The sequence below is a fragment of the Sorghum bicolor genome, chromosome 6 (assembly GCF_000003195.3).
Source record: "Sorghum bicolor cultivar BTx623 chromosome 6, Sorghum_bicolor_NCBIv3, whole genome shotgun sequence".
Lineage (NCBI taxonomy): Eukaryota > Viridiplantae > Streptophyta > Magnoliopsida > Poales > Poaceae > Sorghum > Sorghum bicolor.
The window spans coordinates 55,937,613-55,964,779 of NC_012875.2; the positions used below are offsets into that span (position 1 = coordinate 55,937,613).

General features: G+C 45.8%; 2 protein-coding genes across 2 annotated transcripts; one reads left to right on the plus strand and one right to left on the minus strand.

Moving 5' to 3' along the window:
- Window positions 1,392–26,161, minus strand: LOC8072319 (protein FORGETTER 1). The gene is made up of 32 exons (XM_021462356.1): window positions 25,474–26,161; window positions 24,462–24,527; window positions 24,168–24,341; window positions 23,956–24,086; window positions 23,767–23,843; window positions 23,155–23,336; window positions 22,973–23,050; window positions 22,086–22,218; window positions 21,420–21,480; window positions 19,079–19,160; window positions 18,419–18,541; window positions 18,027–18,170; window positions 17,824–17,926; window positions 17,331–17,459; window positions 10,347–10,417; window positions 9,605–9,774; window positions 9,427–9,520; window positions 7,437–7,534; window positions 7,218–7,353; window positions 7,018–7,124; window positions 6,259–6,354; window positions 6,094–6,181; window positions 5,895–6,012; window positions 5,259–5,370; window positions 5,067–5,190; window positions 4,915–4,992; window positions 4,706–4,824; window positions 4,201–4,254; window positions 3,931–4,033; window positions 3,203–3,331; window positions 2,187–2,298; window positions 1,392–1,931 (listed from the first exon to the last, which is right to left on the minus strand). The coding sequence occupies exons 1-32, from the start codon at window positions 26,044–26,046 to the stop codon at window positions 1,900–1,902; spliced, it is 3,897 nt and encodes a 1,298-aa protein (XP_021318031.1). The 5' UTR covers window positions 26,047–26,161; the 3' UTR covers window positions 1,392–1,899.
- On the plus strand, window positions 13,116–13,957 carry LOC110436121. The gene is made up of 2 exons (XM_021462358.1): window positions 13,116–13,580; window positions 13,814–13,957. Exons 1-2 carry the CDS (start codon window positions 13,313–13,315, stop codon window positions 13,846–13,848), a joined length of 303 nt encoding a protein of 100 aa, XP_021318033.1. The 5' UTR covers window positions 13,116–13,312; the 3' UTR covers window positions 13,849–13,957.

Below are 27,167 nucleotides of genomic sequence, written 5' to 3' on the forward strand. Positions count from 1 at the left end.
TAGGAGGCCATGGCCATCAGAGCTGCGGTGCGAGCGCGAGCGCCGAGCAGGTGTCATATGGCTGCATGCAGCGGCATTCTCCTCTATTCTTCTTTCTAATTTTTTCTTGTCTGCTAGCTTCGGATGGAACCGAATAACCGAGCCGACGAAACCGAAACCGAACTGATCGGTTTCTTGTTTTATAGCAAACCGATCGGGTGATGATGTCTGGAAACCGAAGTTTCTAGCAACCGAGGAAACCGAACCGATTTGTCGGTTGAAACCGAATGCCCACTCCGAAATATGAGTCAATAATTTCATATTTGCCCTGTTCACTTCACTAAAATTTAGCTTATGCTAATTTGTTATAAGAGAAAAAAAATACTATTTCTCTGCCCTCTGAAATCGTCACGTGTGGACTGTGGAAAGAGGAGTCAATAATTTCAGATTTGCCCTGTTCACTTCACTAAAATTTAGCTTATGCTACTGTTTATGTTGATTTGTTGTAACTTGTAGGAGAAAAAATACTTTCGTTTGCTGAAAAGTACTGCCAAAGAAGAGGGCAGGAACGTGCTTCCTCTGTGAAGTCTCGTCTCATTTTTTTTTCAAGCCGATTCCCCATCCCCACTGGGCGCGTGAGCACCATTGTCCAGGCAGCGCGTGGCCCAGTCACCTCCATTCAAAATTATAAGACGTTTAGGGTATACGGTGCCTTTTATGATTATTATAAGCTGACCGTAAGACACTGGATATCATTTGTTTTGCTTCGGCACAGCAGCTTGTATCAATATGGAAGTTATATCTTTAGAGTTCGACTTTAAGAAACAACCAAAGATTAGTCGAGCTGCGATTTATTTCTCCTCTCTCGCTGATCTTTTCTTTTTTTAGTTTTCCTTGTATACATCGTTGTTATGATTGAGTATTCCTATCTAGGATATTTGTGAGTGTCGTGCTTGTAGTCCTAGTCTCCTAGTCGTAGTGGCCGCCGTCCAACTACACCGAGTAGTAGTAGTAGGCGAGTGCGTTGTTTGATTGACCGGAAGTGGTGCAGGCGTGAGTGTTGACACATCACCCGGAGAATCCAACATCGGATAATGATGTGCTAGCTTAGGTTGGATAAGATTTTACTTTTTGTTAGCTGCAACCGCAACTCGTGGCTTGCGATTTCTGGAGATCTCTCCCCACGATTGGTCGCAATTTTCAAACCATTTCCCTATCCTTTCGACAAGAACAACTCGGAAGCTTCTGGCACGAAGTTCTCTTCTATCTCAAACGATTGTGTATTTGTGTGCGTCATCAGAGAACCAACGTCTCACAAAGACTTTAGACTTTCGTGCATCCTATAGAAACTCCCCGAATGCATAGCCATCATGCTGTACGCCTTCACCATGGTGCATCATCATCATCAATAGTCAACAAACAAAATATAATACACATCTTGTCAGTTGACACTGGTAATAAAGTTTTGCACGTACATGATTTGATCATAATACAAATGCGCCCCAGTTTTTCTTGTCTGTTCAGTTCGGCATCAGCAGTAACTCCACAGGAAACACTATGGCAGCACCAGATTGAGGTGCGACTTCCTTTGAGTTTAACCTGAGCTTTTTTAGCAGCTTTACATGGCTATACAACATATAAACCAGAACACCAGGTAGAGAACAGAGGAAAAGAAAGAAGAGACAACAGCGGTATCACACCGCATATTTTACATACACAAGTTGTCTGTATATACCTACCTGACCTGTAAGCTAAGAATTTCATCACTTCGGGTAAGTTTACCTTGCTATCTCCCTAGAAACAAAATCAAATATGCAGAGGCACTAATGCTGCTGCATCTAACATCAGAACAGTGTTAAAGGGCTGAAAAAAACCTGTAAAATGAATGCAAATGAGAACCAAAATTCAAGCCTTTCCATGTCAGTCATCAATGTCCTGGACCCATTGCAAGCCTGCAGAAGATAGCACTTGAATTGAGCTTATGTGTGCCAAAATAAAAAATGGCTAACGGAGGTTGAGCATTAGCAGTTAGCACATGTTGTAGATACAGGGAAGTGTCATACAATTAAACCTCCCAACTCCCATGTAGCTAAAATAGTAAACAAAATCAATTTTCCTAAGAAGGCTACAAATCGTCCTTGTTGGGTTCTGACCACAACTAATGCTCATGAGATTATGAGAGGATTGCTGAGACATCAGAAACAAACCTGTTAGTACTGACTCCACTGCTGAATTTGGAATCAGCAGTCCAACGATTCGCTTATTGTCATTTGTTGTGACTAAACGGACAACACGTATTCTCCTGTGAATCAGGCGTACCTGTTCAGTAACAAAGGCAAAGGGCCATTAAGCAACATTCAGAAAGAGGGGTACGTCAATCACTCAATCTGTAACTTCGTATATGTAGGTCTCCTAGAATTACCTATGTTTGGTTTTAAAAAAGGAATACCCTATTCCAGATCGATCTACCTTCAGAACAGGAATAAAACTCATCCAGAAACAGGGGAAAAAAGTCTTGGGGAAGTTACAAATAACACAGTTCATGCGAGCACTATATGCATACTTTATTTTGTAAACATATAGAGAGAGTAGTACCAAAATTTAAATACCAATGCATATATAGATAAAAATATCAGCTTAAACAAACACCAAAGGCTGTTATAAATCAGAATCTACAATACACTACTTCTATTTAAAATATATGGTGTTAGGACACTAATTAGCTTGCCCTAAACACCATATATTAAAAAATTGAGTAATCAAATCTAGATTCAGAATGTGTCACTACTCGCAAGGGGCACCCATGTTGGTAATTTGTCTCCCATCAGTCCCCAATCCTACTGGAGATTTTTCATTAAAAAAAAACCTACATGGAGATTATGCCACCCCCATGGGTGAATTGTCATGCCTAGTTGCCACCAAGGCTTCAAAACCGCACTTGCACGTTTTCCTGATTATCCCACAACTTCCAGCTTTTGTTATTTGAAGACTATTATATTCTTCAAGAGGAATCCTTAAGACTACTACGTCCTTATCCTAAGGAGTAAGGAAGTGTTTTGTATATCTATTTGGAACTAGTAGAACATAGAGGGGCTGATACAAAAAAATATAGGTAAGATGACATGTCTTGGAATTAGATCAATCAGCTGAATAGAGGAATCACCACATTTAACTTTGAATATAGTGCAACTTGCAAGTAAAAGTAGTAGGCATAGAAATAAACCTGGTTGGCCAGCGCCTTTTCTATTGTACCCCAAACTGGAAGTATGAGGCCACCCAATATATTAACCTCTTGCAACCTTCTTCCTACAGTACAGTAGCTCCCAATTTTACATTTAGATCCATGCATACACTGAAATGAGGTAAAGAAGCACAGGATCAGTGAAGCACAAACTAGAAAAAAGAAAGCAACGCAATAAACTCATCAGCTATTTAGTCAAACTTAAATGAAATTAAGGGTGTAAATAGAATATGGAAAATAAAGTTAGTCACAAACTAAATACAAGGACTAAAATAGAATGAGGGTACAAACATAAATTTATTCACCATAAACAGCACCTCCAGAGGTTTGCATATGGAGACAGACAAAGACAATATACTGCTTGAAAATCCCTTGGAGACAAGACGACAAGATATTGCTTACATAAGAAATTAGGTTGCCAAAATATGCCAAACACTCCAGTGCTGTGACAGCATACTTAATTTTTTCATTTTTCTAAACATCGATGCTGAAAATAACTTTTATTTCTAAGTGCAGCACTGATAACATGAGGAAAAGACTCTTACCAACTTAAATGTCTCCAAAGTATGTAAGCTACACAAATTACACACTGAGCAAAGAACCCTCAGTACAATAATTAATTTACAGAATAACAATACATCATGTTCTGCTAAAAAAAAAATACATCATGTCACATTCATAGACCAAGGAAACAGAACTTGTGGCCTTACCTGCTTCGATGAAGCATCATACTCTTCCTGCCATCCTTTACTAACTTTGTCTATTGATGACACCTTCCTGTACTTGCTTTTCAGTTCAGTTGAAGGCATCTCCCTGCAAAAGTAAAATGGAGTGGTAACCAAAACTAGGAACTGCCATCCTTTACATTAGATATGAAACCTGCTAGGCTCTTAGCTATTAATTAATCATGTAGCTTTATTATTCACTGTAAAATGTTAACCCTAAACTCTGCCAAGAAAAAGAAATGATATGATTCCTACCTCAATGCGTCACCAATAGCAGGTCGGACTATTTTGTACATTCCTTCAGTTGAGCTGGTTCAATAAGAATTAAGAACAACTCAGGTCCTAACATCTGGTCAAATAAATAACAGAACATTACAGTAAACCTCATATTTTTTATTCATGTATATTGCTGTTTCATACTTGCAAGTTTCTGTCACCTCATTCCATCCCTTATCGTTTGCAAACAGAAAATTTTAACTTTTATTCTTGTCTGTCCTCTTTTATAAAGATGAATCATGATACTCAAAAAACAATAAGGCTTCTTTTTGTTTTCCTTTTCACTTACCTTCCATTTTTTGACTTCAATTTATGTGTGTCCTAAATTGCACATTTGGGTAAATGCAAAATCCTAAATACAGATAGAGCATAGATATAGTTCTACCAAAAAAAGGGTAACCTAATGACATTCTTGTGTCCAGGTCCTTACTAATCTCGCTTGCTATGCTAACAAATGGAAAATTAGTCATCATACAAAACATACCCTTCGAAAGCAAGAATGAAGTGCCTTCTCCCCATCCATTCCCTTCTGGACTCATAAAACCCATCATTGGAGGTACCAGCAACATTTTTCTCCCTTTCCTCAAGCTTCGCTTTTGCCGACTTTACACATGTCCAAAAAAAGCATTATGCAGGTAAACAACAGTTTTGCAACAAATTGAATCGCACTTAGGTCCTGAACTGACTGCTTACCTCCCAAGTAACTCCCCGGTCGATGGTGAAAGTAAATAGTACCGTCGAAGCACCAGACAAGCTATCAGTATGAACAGTCTGCATGGTCACCATTCATTGATGGTCAATGAAATATAGCTGCCAAAGCAAATGTCATCACAATAAAACATTACCTTAGGTGATTCTGTCATTTCAACATTCTTAGCTCTGATATCAACAATTCCAGAATCTAGCTGCCCTTCTATCCTTGCATTGTGAAGGACAATATCAAGTATACTTGTAAAGAGATCAAACAACCTGTTACATAGAATGTATTAGAATGGTCTAACCAACTCTTTGACGATATGTGGATCATGCAAACTCACCTATTCTGGATGTTTGGAGGCAACCCCAAAAGGCGGTTGAGAAAACGAGCAACATCATGCATATCTGAATCTACAATCCGACCAGAAAGCTTCCCTGGATCTTTTCCATTGTCTGAGGAAAGTCATTTAGTGAGCCATAATTTTTATAACTTAACTGTATGTAGAATAACGCAGCCCTGGATGGCTAGGGGGCAGTTCCACTTTGCAAGCATCAGGTGTTGAGGGTGGGTGGGCAACCTCCCTGACAGGAGGCTCAACCAACTGGGTAATTCCTCAATTCTCACGCATAAAATTTGTAAATCATAGTTCTCGTGCTGTTCAATCAATTATCAATATGCTTAATGAATTGTGGCATTTCAAGGGCTACTAAGAAGCCCGTCAGTACAGTAGATACATAAATAAATAAATAAATACCAATGAAAAGTGTTTATCTTCAATTCAATAATACCAAAAGTATAAAAACAGATAGAAGATATCAAGCATTCTTCTTCGTCATTATGTGAAAAAAAGTGTTGAAACATAAGCAGTTAAGCAAGTTCACATGAAGAAACAAAACCATAACAAAAGGTTATTAGTATGGTAGCAAAGTAGCAAAACAAGCATAAACGTAAGTTAAATGATTTTTAATTAACTTACATATGAAAGCATCCCTAATAATTCCAACTGATACTAGAGCAGCTTTTGCTTCATTGATGAATTGTTGGATGCTAGTTTCATCATCAGAACACCCCGGAGGAACAACTGGAAAAGAATCCTGATCACCTTGAAACCAACTCTTAGAATGTTGTAGGCACAAAAAAGGAAATACCATAAAATTAATTGTACTAGTACAAACCTGTTCCATTATTCCCCTATACATCATGGTTAATGCCTTTTTCCCATAATTGCTATCATAGTTAAAAGCACTCAAAGAAGGTCCAGCCCTACAAAAGTATAAATCTTTCCTCAGAAATGTTCTGGCTGATTTTTTCCTCCCAGTTTAATTGAAATCAATAAAAACCTGCGATCTCCTTGTGTTAAAGCACCAAGAGACTCTAGCCTTTTTGCCACAATTGATGCAAATCGCTTTTCACCACCGAGATTTGTAAAAAGAAGCCTACAGTGAGTTCCAATTTTTTTCAGATATATAAACAATTAGATATGGTTTATAAATCATCCGAAAAGTTTGCAATGTGAAAATATATTATAAATGAAACATGTGAGTACTGAGACTGGAGCCACAATGCATTTTTTTTTGGAAACAGTGTTTTCTCCACACTAGAAAACAATTCACTTGATTATCCCAACATCTGACTGATGCACAGCTACTCTGAGAACATCACATTTGTGGAAAAAAACATTTCCAAATAGACAACTAAATAAGACCGTGCATAAAATTTGCTGGTTATATAACAAACTCATATGCATTCCACGTAAAACAGAGACCGTCATTCAAATTACTGCATATAATGCTTTAGAAGACATTAGCTATTCCAGGTTAGCCGGCAGCCATCATTAGTTACCAGCACAAAAAAGGAGTCCTGCACCTACAATCGGTTGTTGAAAATTCAATAATCATTCTAACTTCTAGTTAACATTGCAGGTGCTTTATTCAACTCCTCCAAAAAAAAACTCCTCCGATCTGGCTCTACACCCTTTCAGTCTTCATTTGCAAGGAAATAATACCACAAAACCCTCATCTGAGTGAAGTGTAGCAGCCAACAGTGTGCAATCAAAATTCAAATGTACAAGAGAGAGTTCATGTAAATAAATGTCAGACCTATATTGAGGGGCAGAAGTTTGATTAGAACGATGGGTCCTCCCAAACTGCTGTATTGCACGATCTGCACTCCAAGGGAGTTCAAGTGTTATGTGTACTCTTCTTCTCTGCAAAATTAACGTAAGCAGTTTGTACATTATTTTGATAGATTGGCTTCTGGCATAATTGACACATATGGCTAAAATGGAGCAACATAAGACCTGGTTTTTTGCCCTTCTATCAGCATGGAGAGAAACACCAGCTGACCCTGCTTCAGATATAATTGCAATTAGTTTTTTGCCATCCATAAACTGCTGCTTCTCGTGCATATTAATCATCTCCATCGAGACTTCTTTCCTACAAAGTAATGAACAAATATACATGGGATTCACTGAACTGGAAGCCCAGAACATAAAACATAATGGCATAAGCTATCTCACGCGTTCCGCGCCTGATAAATCACGCCTTTCCCATCCAAAGTTCTTATGAGCATTCCACGACGTCCGGTTATTTCAGCAACATTGTCAGGCCCCCCTAGCTACAAGATAACAAATGTGGAAAGTTCTCAATGCATGTACAGTCTAATGCTACGAGTATGTGGGACCTAAGAATAGACTCAATTAAGATCTAATACGCAAATCATCTTGTTTATCATTGCTTCCATGTTCTACAACAACATATGAAGAAGTGAAACGATATAAAACAGAAAGATACTAGATGATGAACAGAAGTTAGAGGACAAAGTAAACTCAACGAAAAAGATCTTGTCTTCAAGTTGAGATATATGAATGTCATATCCAGCCCATCAGGGCCCATAAGATGAAGGGGATAAAAACAACATGTTCTTCCTTGGGGATGGTACATTGGTACTGTTGAGTTGTTATCTATTTCCTTCAGTTTAGAGATAGGTTCTTTGCAGTTCAAGCAGCATAACCACAAGCAGCAGGGGTAGAGATGATTGGCTGGGACTGGGAATACCTTGCTTTGTAAGAAGAGAGGTACAGGCTCATCCTCAGAAAGTTAGGATGATTTGAACCTCAAACCTAGTCAATGACAGCTTAACTTACCAAACATCCCTTATTCAGATAGTAGACAAATAGTTTGGTCCCACTCCCACCAAGTGTCACGGCAACAGGATGAAGGGCGCCTCTAAGCATGCACGGAGGCAGCAGTGGGGCTCCAGCCCCCCCTACCGCTGCCGGGCTAGTGGAGCTCTTGGTACTCACCTTCTAATTTTACATATAAATATATAAGGTAGGGTGGGCTGAGATCTTTATTTTTTATGATATATTTTGTAAATTTCATCGTGGATCGATATTTTTAATATAAGAATACTTCAAACTATTATAGTTTTTTTATTGTGATGAGTTATAGTAGAGCTAAGTTGATATAATACTTTTGTTCAGCCCCTCCTAGATTTTTTTCTGGCTCCCCGGCCACACAAGGCCCATATGTCAATGTCTAGCTTATTACATGAATGTAGGAAATACGTTTCTAGTACTTAGAGGCGCCCTTCATCCTGTTGCTGTGACACCAAGGCACCAACCACCCCTGTTGCTGCTTTGGAATGTATGCCAGGCTAATGCCTGATAGGCTGATACCCGCATGTAACAAGCATCTACAATACATACCATTTTGGAAAAGAAAGAGGAGCATATATATCGAAGACATGATAGAAAAACATGAAGAGCCATAATATAAACCAATGAATTCGTAGAAACTAGCTAGCTAAATGGGAATCTTTACAGAATCCAAAGGTCCACATTTCATCAAAATCTCACCCCAAGCATAAAGCCTACACGTGTATGAAAAACAATTTGCCTGATGCTTGCTTAACAAAAAAAATAACCTGGAGTTGCTACATTCTCAGTTTCTCACTATCATGGATATGCTATAACTCTACACTTTAAACTCTTGATGCAGGACTAAGGCCAGTCTCAATGCATAGTTTCATGGCACAATTACCAAGACTATAAACTAGGTAACCGAGCCACATGAGTTTCATGGGGATGAAGCTCCTCTTTCATCTAATGGAACTCCTTCATTTAATGATCCTGCCAAGTCAGCAATTTTGCTTATGTGGCACCCTATTTAATGTGCATGACACTCCCAGAAACATGCATTGAGACTGGCCTAATCCCACCACTACACTACAATTGGGCCCCAAGAGCTCCTAGAATGGTTCCAGGGGGAGCTCTGTCAAATGGCAGTTTGCAGGGAATTACTCCTAGCGTGGATTCCGTGGCGTGATTCCCTGAAATGAACTAAGATGCTGGGAGTTACCTCTACAATTTATCCTAGAGAACCACATAGATTATCCTTTGATATCATACATGAATAAAATGCCAAAAAAATATCATAAATTCGAGAAACAGTATGGATTGTAATGTTCAACATTATTACTGCCAAGTGCCAACAAACCAAAACTACCTGATCAATGATATCATCCAAAGGATTATTAGGAAGATCCAAGGAGCGTATTAGATCCAAAATCTTCAACCTTTTCTCTACTGCAGAATCGTACCTACAAGTCACAGAAGCAACTAGCATAAACTGGGGCCATTGAGCATAAGTTATAAGGATCGTGATTCGTCTAACAAATATGAACCTCTTTGAACAATCAGCTACATGGACATCTTGCTCTTTTTCCTCATCTTCTACTATCTTACATGTGTAGCATGCCCAATCATCCGTAATTATCCCAGTCCAAGGTGGTGTTAGACAATTAGGGTGAACATGCCGAGAACAACCAGAACAATGAAGCAACAGGCTCTTCTCCTGATAGATCAGATGTTGTAAAGGGAATTTCACAAAAAGATCAAAATAATAGAGATGGCATTAAACTTTTACTGAACCTTTTGTCTAAAGTTAAAAAGTGTTACATTGTTCTGAAGCATGCTACAACTACAAAAAGTTTTTGGCGTTACTCCCTCCGTTCTAAATTATAAGTCGCTTTGACTTTTCAAGTACATATATTTTACTATGCATCTAGATACAACGTATGTCTAGATACATAGCAAATTCTATGTACCAAAAAAGTCAAAGTGACTTATAATTTGGAACAGTGGGAATATTATCAAGCCACAGCCAGAGATGTTCTGAATACAGCATTACAGCCAAGGTCATGGTACAAAATATGAAAAGAAAGAATTATGAATACAGCAAAGGCATTAGTAGTACACAAGAACAAGAAACTGTACAGACAAATTTGGAAATCAATAACTATGAATACAGGCAAGGTCATTACGCATATAAAAAAAGTATGTCATCCTCAATGAAGGTAAAAGAATGTGGATGCAAACATCTCTGTACTAGTAAATAATTAATAAATACTAAGGAAGAGAAGTCACCTCCTCTGTGTTGCAGATTTGACACATGTGGAACTCCTCATCAGATTCTGTTGATTCATGATCTGACTCAGCTGAAACATTTAAAAGATAGAATATTAATGTTAAATGGAAAGCATCCATGTAAGAATAGTACTGAACTACTGATATGGTTACTTTGGTTGAAAGATAAGCAGGAGGCGGAGGTGTGCTCGTCCTCATGAAGATTGAAGAGGCTCTGAAGTCTGAACAGCCTGATTTGGTGGATTAGATTATTCCTTGCTTCACTCACAAAGTTCTGGCGTACCTATCTATAGTGGATTCGATGAGGGCAACTTTGCAAACAACCAAAGGGCCTGGGGCCTGGGGGCGCCTGTGTATATATATTTTGAGTAGCAATTCCTATATGGTAAAGTATACTTCCTCTCATCTCAACTACTCCCTCTGTTTGGAAACCTTAGTTATCTAGGGCATTCCTACATGGTCTACACAATGATATTTTGAGTACCAATTTCTATATGGTATATTTTAAAAACAAAGTACTGTGTATTACAACAATATCACAATGGCTATTAGGGTGAAATTTGGTCAAGGCGCCTCAAGTAGCTGATCAACAAGTATGGCTATGTGTAGTAGGCTGTAGCCATATACCATGTCACTGCAAGTGCCACTGTTGATAGCATGGATCATTCAGAGAAGTACCAGTTTCTTGGGTACTATTCATTAAAGCGACATTGTACAATTTATAGTTGAAATTCTTTATCCCTATTATACTAAGTATCACATGGGAAGTCCCATCTGCCTACCAGGGAGGCAGGGACATCTTGGAACATTTAAACATCTAATCATCATTGTTTTTCCTTTTTCTCGAACTCACTTTCATCCATATATCTCGATTGTTTCGTAATGGGTCTGCGATGCACCAACCTACAGGGCAAGTTAATGTTCTTTTTCATCACAAAGTTAACTTTCGTTACCTCATTATTTATATTTTCATTCATTTTTTCCCAGTATTGCATTCAAATCATATCTCATACCTATTACTTATGTTAGAGTATATGAGTATTAGGCCCATGAGGCTAGGCCCATGAGGCTAGGCCCATGAGGCCCATGTATCCCTAACTATATGGCCACCCTGGTTAGGGTTAGCCCAATAAGGAAATCAGACATTCTAACATGGTATCAGCTTAGGGTTTCTTCCTCCCCTGCCCACCCCAGCCGCCGCCACCTCTGGCCGGCGCGCCGCCGGCGGCCATGGCCGGCCGGCCTGATCCCCCTCCTCCTCCCTTCTACTTCAACCACTTCCCTCCTCTCCCAACCTCTTCCTGGGCGCAAATCGCGCAGCAGACGCCGCCGCCCCTGCCTCTACCTCTTATGGCGCAGCTGCCGGCCTGGCCGCCGGCGCGGCTGCGGCTCTGGCCGCGCGCGCGGAACCGGCGGACGCCGCCCAGTACGCGCCGCGCCTCGACCCAGGCGGCGCTCGCACTGACGGGATGGCCGCCGGCGCGGCTGCGGCTCGCGCGGAACCGGCGGATGCCGCCCAGGACGCGCCGCACCTCCACCCAGGCGGCGCTCGCGCGGACGGGCTGGCCCCTTCCGACGTCCACGTCGCGCCGGCAGGCCTTCACGCGCCCGGAGCTGGCCTTCAGGCCGCTCTGGCTGGCGACCAGGGCGCGGCCGACGTGGCCACCGCGGCTGCATACGCCCGGGGTGCCGCTGCTGCCATCGCAGCTGGCCTGGGCATGCCTCCGAACGTCGCCTCTCTGTCTGGGGCTCTGCTCACGGCCTCGGGGCCTCTGCCAAGGGGGCCGGCCCCTGGTCTGGCCGCAGGGACGCGCGCGGGAGCTCCGTCTGCGGCCCCCTTCCCTGCCCCGCCTCCGCCGCCCGTGATGCACCGTCCGGACTCCTCCCTGATCGCCGCTCTCGTCACTGCTCGTGCTGCGGCTGCGGAGGGCCGGGCTCGCGTGCGTGAGGCCGCTCTCGCTTGGGAGCGCGAGCGCGACGCGGCCGACACCTTGGCCCGCCAGATCGCCGAAGCCGAGCAGTTCCTCGGCCTTCCAGCCTCGCCTGACGTCGGGACCACGTCCTCGGGATCGGCTTCGGTCGTCTGGCACGATCCGGCCGACCCCCACGTGGTGCAGCTCCACTACCAGGCTGGGGGCGTCCAGAACATCCGCCTCCTCGTTCCGGTCGTCCTCGAGCCCGAGTCGCCCTCCTACGCTCGCTGGAGGGACTTGGTCCTCCTCACCCTCCGCCGCTACGCCCTCGACGACCACGTCCTCCTCGACACCGCGGGGGTGGTCCCGACCCCCTCGTGGCTACGCCTCGACAGCATCGTCCTCTCCTGGATTCTGGGGACGATCTCCCTGGACCTCCACGACCTCGTCCGCAACACCCCGAGCGCTCGCGGAGCCTGGCTGGCGCTCGAGGGACAGTTCCTAGGCAACGCCGAAGCTCGGGCTCTGCGGCTCGACGCGAGCTTCCGCACCTTCGTCCAGGGCGACCTCTCCGTCAGCGAGTACTGCCGCCAGATGAAGGGTATGGCAGACTCTCTCGGCGACCTCGGCTGGCCCGTGGAGGACCGCATCTTGGTCCTCAACGTTCTCCGCGGGCTCAGTGACCGCTACTCCTACCTCCGGACGTGGATCACCCGGCAGCGGCCCTTCCCCACCTTCCTGCAGGTCCGTGACGACCTTGTCATGGAGGAGCTTACTCAGGGCCTACAGCCTGGGTCCACCTCCGCTCCGGGGTCCTCGACCTCCTCCTCGACTGCTCTTGCTGCCACTCCTCCACCCCGTCCCGCCACACCACCACAGTCGTCACTTCTGGGTCCTCTTCTCCCCGGGCCGAGCGGGGGTGGGGGGGGCCGTGGCGGCCGCCGTCGTCATGGTGGGGGACGTGGAGCAGGTCGTGGGGGCACGACGCCGCCGCCACCTCCACGGGGTGCACCTTGGCCATCCTACAACAACCCATGGTCAGGGCGCATCTCCATGTGGCCGTTCCAGGCCTCCGGTGGCGAGCCTCGCCCGCCGGCGGCCATGCTCGCGGGTGCTCCCCCAGGGATCCCCTCAGTGACCCCGTGGGCGGCCCCGTTCCCCGCGTCCTCGTGGGCTCCTCCACCGGTGACCTTGCCCGGGTCTGCCGGCTGGGACCAGGCGGCCTTGGCGCACTTTTTCAGCACCATGGCCCTGACACCTCCAATCGGGCCGGAGTGGGTCGCCGACTCTGGGGCTACTTACCACACCACTCCTAACCCCGGTATACTTTCTTCTGTTCACCCTCCTTCTCCCTCTCTCCCTTCGTCCATTATGGTCGCCAATGGGTCTTGTCTTCCTGTCACCTCTGTGGGTGCTGCCGGCCCCCATGGTTCCTTTCGTCTTCCTGATGTTCTTGTTGCTCCCTCTATGGTTCACAATCTTCTTTCTATTCGTCGTTTTACAGCTGACAATTCTTGTTCTGTGGAGTTTGACTCTTCTGGTCTTACTGTGAAGGATTTGGCTTCCCGGCGTCCTCTGCTCCGATGTGACAGCACGGGGCCCCTTTACACTCTTCGCTTTCCGGCATCTGCCTCGCCTCCTTCGCCAGTTTTGTCAGCTGCCTTCGCCACCACTACCTCCACTACTTGGCACCGGCGTCTCGGCCATCCTGGACGTAATGCTTTGATGCAGCTTAGTCGTAGTTCCGATATTCGATGTACTCGGGCTCACGATGAGCATTTGTGTCATGCGTGCCAACTGGGCCGTCATGTTCGACTTCCTTTTTCTAGTTCTTCTTCTCATGCGGCCCGCATTTTTGACCTTGTACATTGTGACTTATAGACCTCTCCTGTCATCAGTATTTCTGGATACAAGTACTATCTTGTGGTGGTGGATGATTATTCTCATTATTCCTGAACTTTTCCTTTACGTGCAAAGTCTGATGCTTTCCCCGCACTTGTTCACTTTTTCGCTTGGGTGTCCACACAGTTCGGCCTCACTATCAAGGCTGTCCAGTGTGACAACGGTCGGGAGTTCGACAACTCCACCTCCCGCGCCTTCTCTCTCTCTCACGGTGTCCAGTTGCGCATGTCTTGCCCGTATACCTCCTCACAAAACGGCAAGGCTGAGCGCATGATTCGCACCACCAACGACACCGTGCGCACTCTCCTGCTCCAGGCCTCTCTTCCTGCTCGCTTCTGGGCCGAGAGCTTGCACACCTCCACTTATCCTCCTTAACCGCCTTCCTTCCGCTGCTTGTCCAGCTCCCACACCTCACCACGCTCTCTTTGGTACCCCTCCTCGCTATGATCACCTTCGAGTATTTGGGTGTGCGTGTTACCCCAACACCACCGCCACCGCTCCTCAAAAGCTGGCACCCCGTTCGACTCTCTGTGTCTTCCTTGGGTACTCCCCGGATCACAAGGGGTACCAATGCTACGACCTTACCTCTCGTCGAGTCCTCATATCTCGCCATGTGGTGTTCGACGAGTCGATCTTCCCCTTTTCCACCACTACTACTCCTGCTTCCACCTCGGAGCATGACCTCTCCTCTGTGTTTCCTACTGACCCGGTGGTCGAGCCACCTTTCCCGGTGTTTCCTGCAAGTACAGCTACGTCGCCTGTCGCCCGTGACACCTCGGGGCCTCTACACTGCTTGGGTCCCGAGGTGTCACCTTCCGGCCCGGCCCCTGCGCCTGACGCGGGTCCCGGGTCGGCACCTTCGACACCGGCCCCACCGGTACGCTTCGCCCAGCCGGTGCGGGTCTACCAGCGACGTGCTCCCGACGTGGGTCCCGGGTCGGCGTCTCCGACTACGACCCCACCGGCACGTTTCGCCCAGCCGGTGCGCGTCTACCAGCGACGTGCCCGGCTGGCGCCGCTTCCTCCGGCGGCGCCGGTGGCCCCCTCTTCGCCGGGGTCACCTGTGCCACCGGCGACGTCTTCCCCGCCGGCGACACCAACCCCGCCGCCACGGCACCCAGCTACTCGGGCCGTGACGCCGGTGTACCACCCACCGCTCCTTCACCGACACCCGCGTCATGTTCACCCGATGGTGACGCGACACGCGGCTGGGACCTTGCAGCCCCGGGCTCTTGCGGCGATGCCCGGGGACTCGCAGGTCTCACCGGTACCCTCCTCCGTCCGCGAGGCCTTGCTGGACCCTCACAGGCGCCGCGCGATGGAAGAGGAGTACGCGGCCCTCCTCGCCAACCAGACATGAGATCTGGTGCCACGACCGCCGGGCTCCAACATCGTCACCGGCAAGTGGATCTGGACCCACAAGCGCCGGGCTGACGGCACCCTTGAGCGGTACAAGGCTCGCTGGGTTCTCCGGGGCTTCACTCAGCGGCCCGGTGTCGACTACGACGAGACCTTCAGCCCGGTGGTGAAGCCGCCCACCGTCCGCACGGTGCTCTCACTGGCTCTCACGCGCAGGTGGCCCGTGCATCAGCTGGACGTCAAGAATGCCTTCCTGCATGGCGTTCTTACTGAGACAGTCTACTGCAGTCAGCCGGCGGGGTTTGTTGACTCTTCTCGTCCTGACATGGTGTGTCGGCTCAACAAGTCTCTCTACGGCCTCAAGCAGGCCCCCCGGGCGTGGAACCATCGGTTTGCTGCTTTTCTACTGACTCTGGGGTTTGTGGAGGCCAAGTCAGATACCTCTCTGTTCATCTATCACCATGGGACTGAGACTGCATATCTGCTGCTCTATGTTGATGACATTGTCCTCACAGCCTCCACTGAGTCACTCCTTCGGCGGATCATTGCCTCTCTTCAGCAGGAGTTTGCCATGAAGGATCTGGGTGCTCTACATCACTTTCTCGGGGTCACTGTTGAGCCTCACCCTGCTGGATTACTTCTTCACCAGCGGCAGTACACTCTTGATATCCTGGAGAGAGCTGGGATGACTGACTGCAAGCCCTGCTCCACTCCAGTTGACACACAGGGCAAGATCTTAGAGGCTGAGGGTATACCAGTGACAGATCCCACTGCATATCGGAGTCTTGCCGGGGCACTTCAGTACCTCACCTTCACCCGGCCGGATATCACGTATGCAGTTCAGCAGATCTGCCTCCATATGCATGATCCCAGGGAGCCACACCTCACCGCTCTCAAGCGGATCCTACGGTACCTCCGCGGCACAGTCGACTTTGGTCTTCTCCTTCACCGACGGTCGTCTTCCACCGAGCTCGTCATCTACATCGACGCCGACTGGGCCGGGTGCCCGGACACCCGCCGCTCCACCTCCGGCTACGCCGTCTTCTTAGGCGGCAACCTGGTGTCTTGGTCGTCCAAGCGCCAGCCGGTCGTCTCCCGCTCCAGTGCCGAGGCGGAGTACCGTGCTGTCGCCAACGGCGTCGCTGAGGCTTCCTGGCTCCGGCAGCTCCTCGCCGAGCTCCACAGCCCTCTCTCCCGGAGCGCGCTGGTCTACTGCGACAACGTCAGTGCGGTGTACCTCTCCACCAACCCTGTGCAGCACCAGCGGACCAAGCATGTGGAGATCGATCTACACTTCGTCCGGGACCGGGTCGCTGTCGGCGATGTTCGGGTCCTCCACGTCCCGACCACCTCCCAGTTCGCCGACATCTTCACCAAGGGTCTCCCGTCCTCGACCTTCACCGAGTTCCGCTCCAGCCTCAACATCACCAGTGGCTAGTTGTGTCTGTGGGGGGGCTCGTGTGTTGTACCTCTTTTCTTTCGTGTCCAGTCTGCGAACTCCGCTGCGACGGTAGTTCAGACTGCGGGGGGATGTTAGAGTATATGAGTATTAGGCCCATGAGGCTAGGCCGATGAGGCCCATGTATCCCTAACTATATGGCCACCCTGGTTAGGGTTAGCCCAATAAGGAAATCAGACATTCTATCACTGATACTTTCTGTTTCTCTGAGATATTTTCTTCCAGTTAATACATCTTATTTCAATATAAAGTCGTACTTGTAAGCATAAGTGACACACCATGTAACTAACATTTGTTTGCTACATGGTGAAAAACATGAAATAAAAACCATGTCATTACCAGGAAACTTACATGGAGAATAATCATCGGTGTCGTCATCACTCACATCTACCACTTTCGCTACTTTTCTAACTCGCCCTTTAAACGATACATCCAGTGCAGAATGGCGCTTACGCTGGATCTCTGTGACTTTTTCATCACCTAATAGAAGAATTTATTTACATTAAAAAACACAACAGAGCAGGCAACAGGAAAAATCATAAGAATTGAGAAAACAAGATGCAGAAATTTAATATAAATAAGTAGGCACAATGAAAATGTTGAATACCCTTTTCTACCAAGCTAGATGAGAAAGGACCAAACCCCAGAGCTGTGACTTTGCTTACGCAAGTGGAAATGAATTTTAGAATATGGCATGCATATTTAGCAGAAGGAAAGACCATTGATCATAAACTAACTTACAAGTACCAGCATTTTAAGCATTACACAGTAGCTTGCAAACAAGTTGGACCCAAGGATGGTAAAAACTGGATGATATTTACATGCTGAAATAAAAGCAACAAACCTTGCTGAAAAGAATCGGGTTTTGGAGGTAAAGGGTAGTTTTCTTCTACCAACTTAAGAAGGAGCTCCCGAGGGCCAGAAACGAAGTCTTCCATTTCAACTCCCTGATTCAAATTTCAAATGAAGTATTCAGAATTTTGGAGCAGTAATCTAATTTGCAAGGATCTGTGAAAAGGAAGTGTTCAGTAGAAAATGTGAACAGACATATTTTGTGACAGCTTCTTCAGTTCTAGCTTCTCCAGTGCTCTGAAGACCAATCACCACACATTTGTTCTCTGCCAAGGCCTCTTTAGCTAACCTCACAACAGCAGGTACCTTTGCAGACATGCACATGTGCCTGAAGAAACGCTGTAAAACGTAGTTCATCAGTTATGAAGCATAAAAAAACAGCAAGTATTTAAGCATGTTAGGCAATTATTATCTACCAGACACACTATACTAATTTAGAATTTAAAATTGTTTCTCAAGTTCAACTATGCAAAACATAGGGGTCATGTTATGTTGGAAAACAATACACACGTGGATTGTCAAGGTGAAGTATGCAAAGGCCATAAAATTTCATACAAGCTCATTTTGGAGAGGTAAGGAAGCAATACCTGATGGCTGGCCCAATACAGCCGCCATATTTGATTTGAACTGCCGTCAGCAAATAATTCACTTGCTGATAGGAGTTCAAGGCGCAATTCAGCCCAAAATTCAGCTGCCTTTTTGTACATGTTCTGCATTGCAAATACGATTTAGAAACTTTATCATGAGCTACATATAGATCCACAGCCTAGGAATAGTTAAATAAGCTGAAGTTGCGCATGGATGTTACTAAAAATTGAGAAAACCATTTAGTCCCAAGCAAGTATGGATAGGCTACCACGAAAATAAACAATGAATAGAGTTAGATATGTTGTCCTGCATTTGCACAGGATAGAGGAAGACTTTCATTCGGTAATCTTTCGATGGTTAGGCATGCTATATAGATACAATATAAAAGATTCCAGCATTTAACTTGCTGTACATACACCTTCCATGTTATAAATTCTTTTGTGCGGAACTCCCCAGAAACTTTTGGTAAAAGAAAAATAATAGGAAGAGTTCAGACAATGGTTCCTCTCTACAAAAAGCACTCATAGAACAGAAGAAAAACACTGATATGGTAAAACAAATGAAAGGGCAAAGTGCCAACGCCAGTCGTAAGGCAGAGAATACAATTCAATTTAATTTAGTTTCAATGCAGAAAGGTTGTCAATAACATATGGTCTTACCATCATTCTTTCCTCAAGTGGAGCCTCCACTATATCAAAATCAGCCCCTTTGTAACTTAATGTACGGCATACATACATACCCCTGCAACAGTTCAACAATAGTGATGGTTAAGTAGCTACTTGTATCTTACTTTCCTGCACTTACTATTCACTGTCAAGTAGTTGCAGTTCCTTGGCTTCCAAGTAGGAATCAAGGCATCTGCTTTTAGCACTTAGAATATGCTGTAGTAGATGGTTGACCACACTTCTATATAAGCAGGGGCAGACCATCTTGTATCCCAAGTCTTGTACGCCTTACTTTCAATCCAAGCGGCTATATGCCAAGCTGCCCTCTGGGCTTTACCCTGATCTGATCTATGTTTGAGCAACAATTGGTATCTAGAGCCTAGGGTAGTAGAGAGCAGCCATGTCCACCGAGAGCTCCAAGGCCTGCGCTGCCGCCGCTGCTGGAGTGTCCACGGTGTTGCAGGGTGATGCTGGTACAGCTAGCACAGGAGGGGACGACCGTGCGACGCACCTTGCTGATGCAGAGGCAGCGGCTGCGGAGGCGGTCGCCACAGCACAGCAGGCAGCAGCCGCGGCTCAGGCCGCAGTCGCCGCCGCCGCTGCTCTGCGCCTGGAGATGGAGCGGGAGGACGCGACTTCAGCAGGTTCGCGGTCGTGCAGCCCCAATCGCCGCCGCGAGTTGCCGTCTCCAGAGCAGCGTCGTGGTCGTCGACAGCGCTCGCCGGCCTGCACACCGTTTACCGTGACTCCAGAGCCGGGATGCCGTGGCCGATGCTCGCCAAGAGCAACTACCACGAGTGGAGTCTTCTCATGAAGGTGAAGCTGCAGGCTCATCACTCTGGGAGGCGGTGCAGATCGGCGGCGGCAGCTACAGTGACAATCGCCGGGCCTTGGCGGCCCTGTGCGCCTCCATGCCCATCGACGCCGCGGCCTCCATTGCCAACAAGACGACGGCAAAGCTGGCATGGACTCCATCGCGCTGCGGAGGATTGGCGGTGACCATGTGCAATGGGCGACGCTGCAGCGGCTCCGTAAAGAGTGGGAAGCACTCGCCTTTCAGCCCGGCAAGCAAGTCGAGGACTTCGCCATGCGGCTAAGCAATCTGATGGAGCAGATGGCGCGGAACAGTGACACCAACCTCACCGAGGAGCGCGCCATTGAGAAGCTGATCTGGTGTATGCCAAAGAGGTACGCGCAGATCGTGAATTCGATCGAGATGCTCCTTGACTTCGACCAGCTCATGATCGAGGACGTCACCGGGCGGCTAAAGTCGGTCCAGGACCGCGAGCAAGCGCCGGACTCCGACTCCGTCACCGTCGGCGGCAAGCTGTTGTACACCACCGACCAGTGGCAGGCCATCGAGGAGGAGGAGAGCGCTGGGTCGTCAAAGGATTGTCGTCGACGTCCCCGCGACGGAAAGAAGAATAAGCCGCACTGCGATCGCGACGGTGGCGGTGGCGGAGGGCAGGCGGACAAGGCAGGAGGCGCTAACGATGAACGCAGGGTGAACCACGACGACCTCCGCCTCAATTACAACCGCCCCAGTCACTAGGCCTGGGATTGCCCACAACCCCGACGCAATTGAGAGCGCGGTGGCGCGGCGAACGTCACCGAGGCAGATGAAGATGCCGCTTTCTTCCTTGAGCACGAGTTCCTGGAGTTGGAGGCAAAAGGAAGCTGAAGCAAGGCCCAAGCTTCATCCTTCTGCTCCAAGACCGACAGCCTCAACCTCGAGGAGACGCGAGCACGTGCCTACCTCGACACTGGTTTCGGCGGCGGTGACAAGCTGAATGGATGGTACCTGGGTAGTGGCGCCACCCACCATATGACAGGGCATCGCGAGCTCTTTACCGACCTAGTGCTAGGCTTAGGGGGAGATTGATGGTTAAGTCTAGCTACTTGTATCTTACTATTCACTGTCAAGTAGTTGCAGTTCCTTGGCTTCCAAGAGGAATCAAGGCATCTGCTTTTAGCACATAGAATATGCTGTAGTAGGTGCTGACCACACTGCTACATAAGCGGGGGCAGACCATCTTGTATCCCAAGTCTTGTAAGCCTTACTTTCAATCCAAGCTGCCCTCTGGGCTTTACCCTGATCTGATCTATGTTTGGGCAACAGATAGAAGTACTCAACAAGCTGCACTGTCTTGTCAAAAAAAAAACAAGCTGCACTGATAAACAGAATGCACCAGCCAGCACTTATACTCAAAGATAGAAAAGGCTGGATGGAAACTAATCAGTTCCCATTTAAAGAAAGCATGACTGGGACATGTTACCCATTACAGATAGGCTCTTCATGTACATAACAATTGAAATTTGGCAGAAGAAAACATACCTAGCTTTCATGTCCATGGCAACAAGTTCAAGTGCTCCCACACCACCTTTCTCAAGAGCACCTAAAAAGTGAGTATAAATCTGAGCAACTGCATTTAGGTTTATAATGAATCACAGAACACACAGAAATAATTCAAGGCATGTGATTCTTCAAGTACAAAGACTAGTCCTGAATGAAACATGAAGCAACAAGTAACAAGCTAACATAACCTAACTGAAAATAGAGCACTAGACCCAATTCTTAAATGATAATTTAAACTATCAGTGCAGCTTGAGTTATTAAGAGAACAGGTAAAACCAAACTTGTCCCTACAGCTCTGCTAGTATGATATGTTCTAGCGATCCATAAAAGATATGCTCATTTTAACTGAGCCATCCTTTACACATCAAACTGGAATGCTGTTACACCTGAAATTCCTATTAAGGTATATTGTGACCATAATTTAGGGTCCACTATTGGGTTTGGGTCTTAGACTCTAGAGTCTTAGTGCCACTAGTATGTTTGCACTGTTAATGGAAATAGGGCCAATCTCAATTGGGAAAAATAAGTATGTTTGCTGCTAGCAATCTAGCATGGACGCACCAATTACTTATTGCCTTATTGAGTGCAAGATAACTTGATAAAAACAAAAGGAAAGATTCACATAAAAAGAATGAAGCAACAAACCTAAAAATTGTGAAAAATCATGAAATGATGTTCCTTCACCCCAAAGTCCAAGCCGAACCATATAGCCCAAATTTCGTGGTTCTGATGCACCAGTTGCTGAGCAGTAAACAACCCGAGCCTCAGGTAACTTTTCCTGCCACGTTTGGCCATGTTACAATGATAGTTTGAATACTGGCTAGCGCAAATAAATAAAACAATTGTTGCTCTATTTAAGAGTAAATGATTTCTATGGGTCTGATTGGTTGTCTGCAAGCCCCTTATCCATGCCCCTGTAGTGCAGTTCACCCCAATTCGGCCAAATTGTGCATATCCAGCTCTTCACCCTCCCTTCCGCACCCACTCTACAGCCCAAGGCTCAGTCTGACCAATTACGCAAGAAACCAATCACACACATAACACTGTTCAGACAAACCAAACAACAGCTAATTACATAGCCTTATGCAGGTTAAAGGTATGCTGCATAACCCCTGATACAATGCAATACTAATGCGAGGAACCAATCAGACCCTATAAAATAATAAAATAATTCACTAATGTATTGTGCCTTGAATTTCCTTTAAATTATGCACCAAAAACTTGACAAACAAAATCAGATTACAGCATCTTGAATTGATCCTCACAAACTGGACAAACAGAATCAGATTACAGCATCTTCTTAAATGTATTGTGCCTTGAATTTCCTTTAAATTATGTACCAAAAACTCTATTTAAGAGAAAATGATTCCTATAAGGTTAATTCACTATTGTAATCACAAACAATTTTTTCAGTGCTAAGCATAGTTTCTCTAATATTTCATGATGACTAAGACTCACTAAATTGGAAATAGAAAGATCAAAGGTTTTCTTCCCAGCCAGATTACAATAAGCTCAAGCTATAAATCACACACCTGGATCTCAAGAACTGCTTTACCAGTGCGAGTGGGCTGGCTTCCGGCATCAGGAATCAGATTTTTGGCCTTGTGGCACTGCAGGAGACATTGTTTCAGCATAAATCACATATTCAGGTATGCAGATCTGCTATAAAATGCATATTATACCAAATGGAGATAATTCAAGTGAAATACATTACCTCATCAAACACAAGGAGACCATCAAACTTTTGCCCACACCATTGAACCAATTGCTGCAAACGGGACCGGCCTCTCTCAGACGATGCTATTAGGCTACTATAAGTTACAAAGATCACCCCATTCTTAATTCCAATGGCCTTCGAATCAAGCTTAGAATACGGTAACTTATTTAAAGGGTGCACTGCATAATACATATACCAATATCAGTTGTAAATACCAATAATAGATATAGATAAATCAATCTGCTTAACAGCTAGAATGCAAGTTCTTCTGATAATTAACTAATTGTCTGTGTCCCTTTGATGGTACAAAGCACTAGAACAGACTGGATGCTCAAATGTTCAAAAAATGTTACTACTGAAATTCATCAAGGACCTCCCAACTCGCGGAAATTGTGTGTGTGAGTGGGGGGCGGGGGCGGGGGGGAGGGAGGAGAGAGGTGTGTATCAAGAACATCACTGCTGATTCAGGCACTTGTTATTCAATAGCTTTATTTCCTCATCACTGTGCCACACTAATCCAAGCATTCTAGATAAATATTATATCAAAATCACATACTGTTGAAGGTGCAATATAAATCAAGTTGCAACTCAAAGTGAAAAGGTCTGCACCTTGGACACACTTTGCACCAACATCATCCAAATCTCTTCGAGCGTCATACTTTAAGTCAGAACCAACAGATACCCACCTGGAATTGCAACCAACAGCTAAGATCAAACAATGAAGAAGGCTGCAATAACTTAAATAATTGTTGGAAAATCAGCAAGAATAGCTGATGAATATGATTTTTCAAGTCTTACACTGCCTTATGCCTTCCCTGCTGCCAATTTTCCCAGATTAATCCAGCAATTGTTCGGCCCTTACCAACGCCAGCCCCGTCACCAATGAAAAAACCTGCTCTATGGCCAGTAGGGAGATGATGAAGGTGCCTCTGTCATACAACAAAACAAATATTTACAAGAACTGTGATATTATAAAAACTTCATAGAATAATCATAGGATCGTAACCAACCTGACAAGCATAAACTATTGTTTCGATTTGCAAACAAGACAGTGCCTTTGTCTCATCCAATTCGCCCATGATATTCAAGCAGTAAGTTGGTTCAGGAGGTTGTACAGCTGACAAAGAAGAAGTTTCTACAACTGGATCTGGATGAGATAGACCAAGTGATAGCTTGGGAGGCCTCTGGAAATAAGTGCAAACATAGAAAGATTCACAATCAGTTGGACAAAAGATATCTATAAGCATAGAAAGCAATTCTGCAAGTGTGTACACAGCATCTAAGTCAATGGATAGAATATTTACATAGTCAGTGAAAGTTTCTCCAACAGTGCCACCTTCATCTTCATCACGCTCAACATCAATGGCAACCTGCTTGACAAAGTCCCAGTAAGTTAAAGGTTGCAAGCTTCTTGATATAATTATGAAGCGATCATTGGGACCTGAGATACTAATAAAACATTGAAAACAAACTGAATGTTTATGATAAAACCTCTTGGAAATTTTGCATGCAATGATCATACTTTAACAATTACAATGGAGAATGCTACTCATAAACCAAAAAACAAATTGTGCAAATTTGCAACATTATACAAAAATCCTTCATCCTACAACAAAAAAAGGTGCACTAAGTGCATAGATAATCTGAAAACTGTCTAATATGAACTGAGCTAACTTGTCCCATCAATTTAAAAACTAGAAATGCTCACTGACCATTCAGTTCAACTACCTCAAATGAAAGAAGAACATCATGGGAAAGAAGCAGTGCACAATTCAGATATTTGCTACCTGTGTTGATCACTATTGAAAGAACAACCTTCAACTAAGAGTACAACAAATGAAACAATAGTGCAAACGTGCATAGATAATCTGAAAGGTGTCAAATATGAACTGAGCTAACGTGGCCATCAATTAAAAAACTAGAAGTGCTTACTGACCAGCCAATTGAACTACCACAAATGAAAGAAGAGCACCATGCATTGCTGAAGGAAAGAAGAGTGCACAACTCAGATACTTGTTCCCTGTGTTGATCACTACAAATTGACAAAACATACAATTCTGCCCACAAAGTATATAAATGAAACTCTTCAGATTATGTGTGCTCCCCTCCCCCCTCTTCACCCCCTGTGAATTGCCTCTTTTGTACGAAAGGAAACATTGCAAAATGCAAAGCAGAATTCCTCACTCCAATACTTTCTGTTTCAGTATATAATTAGTGCAACGTATTATCGTAAAGAGAGTACAATGCCACCCATCCCCACCGTTCACCTTTCGTGTTGACTGTCCAGACGATTACACAAGGTACTGACAGGCGTACCTCATTTATCTCCTCAGGTGGTTCGGCGGCAGGCAGCATCATGGAAATTGTTGCGCCAGCCACTAGCCGCAGCGGCTGCGCCATGCCAGACGGCAACACGGGGAGGGATGTCGCCAGAGGCGGCTGCGTCGTAGCCACCGAGGTCGGTGCGGGGCCCGATGGCGCGGCGCTGTTGGAGGAGGCGAGGAAGTTCTGTAGCTTGGTGTGGTCCACGGCAAGGTCGACGCCACACTGCGGACAGCGGAAGCGGGCGAGGCCATGGGGCACGTTGAGGACGGCCTGGCAGCCCGCGCAGGGGAGCTGGATCTTCGTGGGGTCCACCCCCTGAGCCGGCGGCGCACCCCTACGGGGCTGCGTAGGAGGAGGGGGAGAAGGCTTCGCGGGGGATTTGGGCGCAGGCGACGAGGACGAGGTGGACTTAGGCATGAGCTGTGGCGGGAGGCGCTGCTCCATGCGGCACTTGGGACAGATGAACTCGGTCACGCCGGGGCCGACAGCGAGGACGCCGCGGCAACCGGCGCAGAGCACCTGAACGGATGCGGAGGCCGGGGAAGGGGACGAGTCGCCGGCCATCGGCCGCGACCGCACGGCGAGGGTTTCGGGGCAGCGGAGCGGGGGTGTCAGGTCTCGGTTTCCTTCCACGCTCGGGAAGAGCAGAGGAGAGAAACCGAAACGGTACAGCCAGAGTGGGATGGTTGATCTGGCCCGGTATTTGAAGATTTCGAGAATGGTTGGGTGACAAATGGGAAACAGAAACACCATGGGACATTAAGGTTTTTTTTTATATCTGCATGTATAATATATAAAATTTATATTGGCATGATGTATAAAAAAATAAAATAAACATATTTCTTCTGTCCTAAAATAATTGACCTTCTGCTCCAGGGATTAAAGAGAAATAAAAGAAGATATGATGCATAGAAAACGAAAAAGAAGAAAAGGATGCATTGAGAAATGAGAATGATAATTATGTTAAAATAAAATAATTGACCTTTAAGTATTTGGTAACGGTCAAGAATTCTGTGGTTTAAGTAACTTTAGTAGTAGGTTTTGCTTAAATACCGTTTTACCAATATGCAATTATGAATGTAGGCTCACATGTTATTTTGATGTGTGTAAAAACTTTTTGTCATTCCTGATACCTATAGGCACATGGTGTGACTATTTAAGGATTGCTTAGTTTCTTTTGATATGCATTTGTTACATCTTGCCCAGTGAGAATAACAAGCAATAACGCGTGCTTGGTTCCCTTGAAGCGTCTTGGGAACTATGTGGACAACGTTCAACTTGTTCGCGCAGGAGAGCCAAATTGGCACCGTCGCTCAGACGAGCTCGATCCAAATTTACATCCCCCGCTCCTTACCGCCCTCTATGACAGCACAATGGTAAAGGTGCAACTGGCCCTAATGTCACATTGGTTAGTCTAGTTTGATTTGTGCATCAATTGATTTTCTGAACCTTGTATATGTGCCCACGAACCTTAAAGTCTGTAGTATTAGCATAATACAATAGCCATTGAATGGATCTCGTTCCTGCAATGTGGGACTGTGGGTAGTATAACATGCAAATTTTTGTAACAACTAACTTCAGGTAGTGTTGCCTAAGTTTTATGGAAATTAGTAGGTTGCACATCTAACTTCACTCATTATCAACTATTTTCTCAAGGCTTAATGTGAGCTCATGGCCAGTTTAGC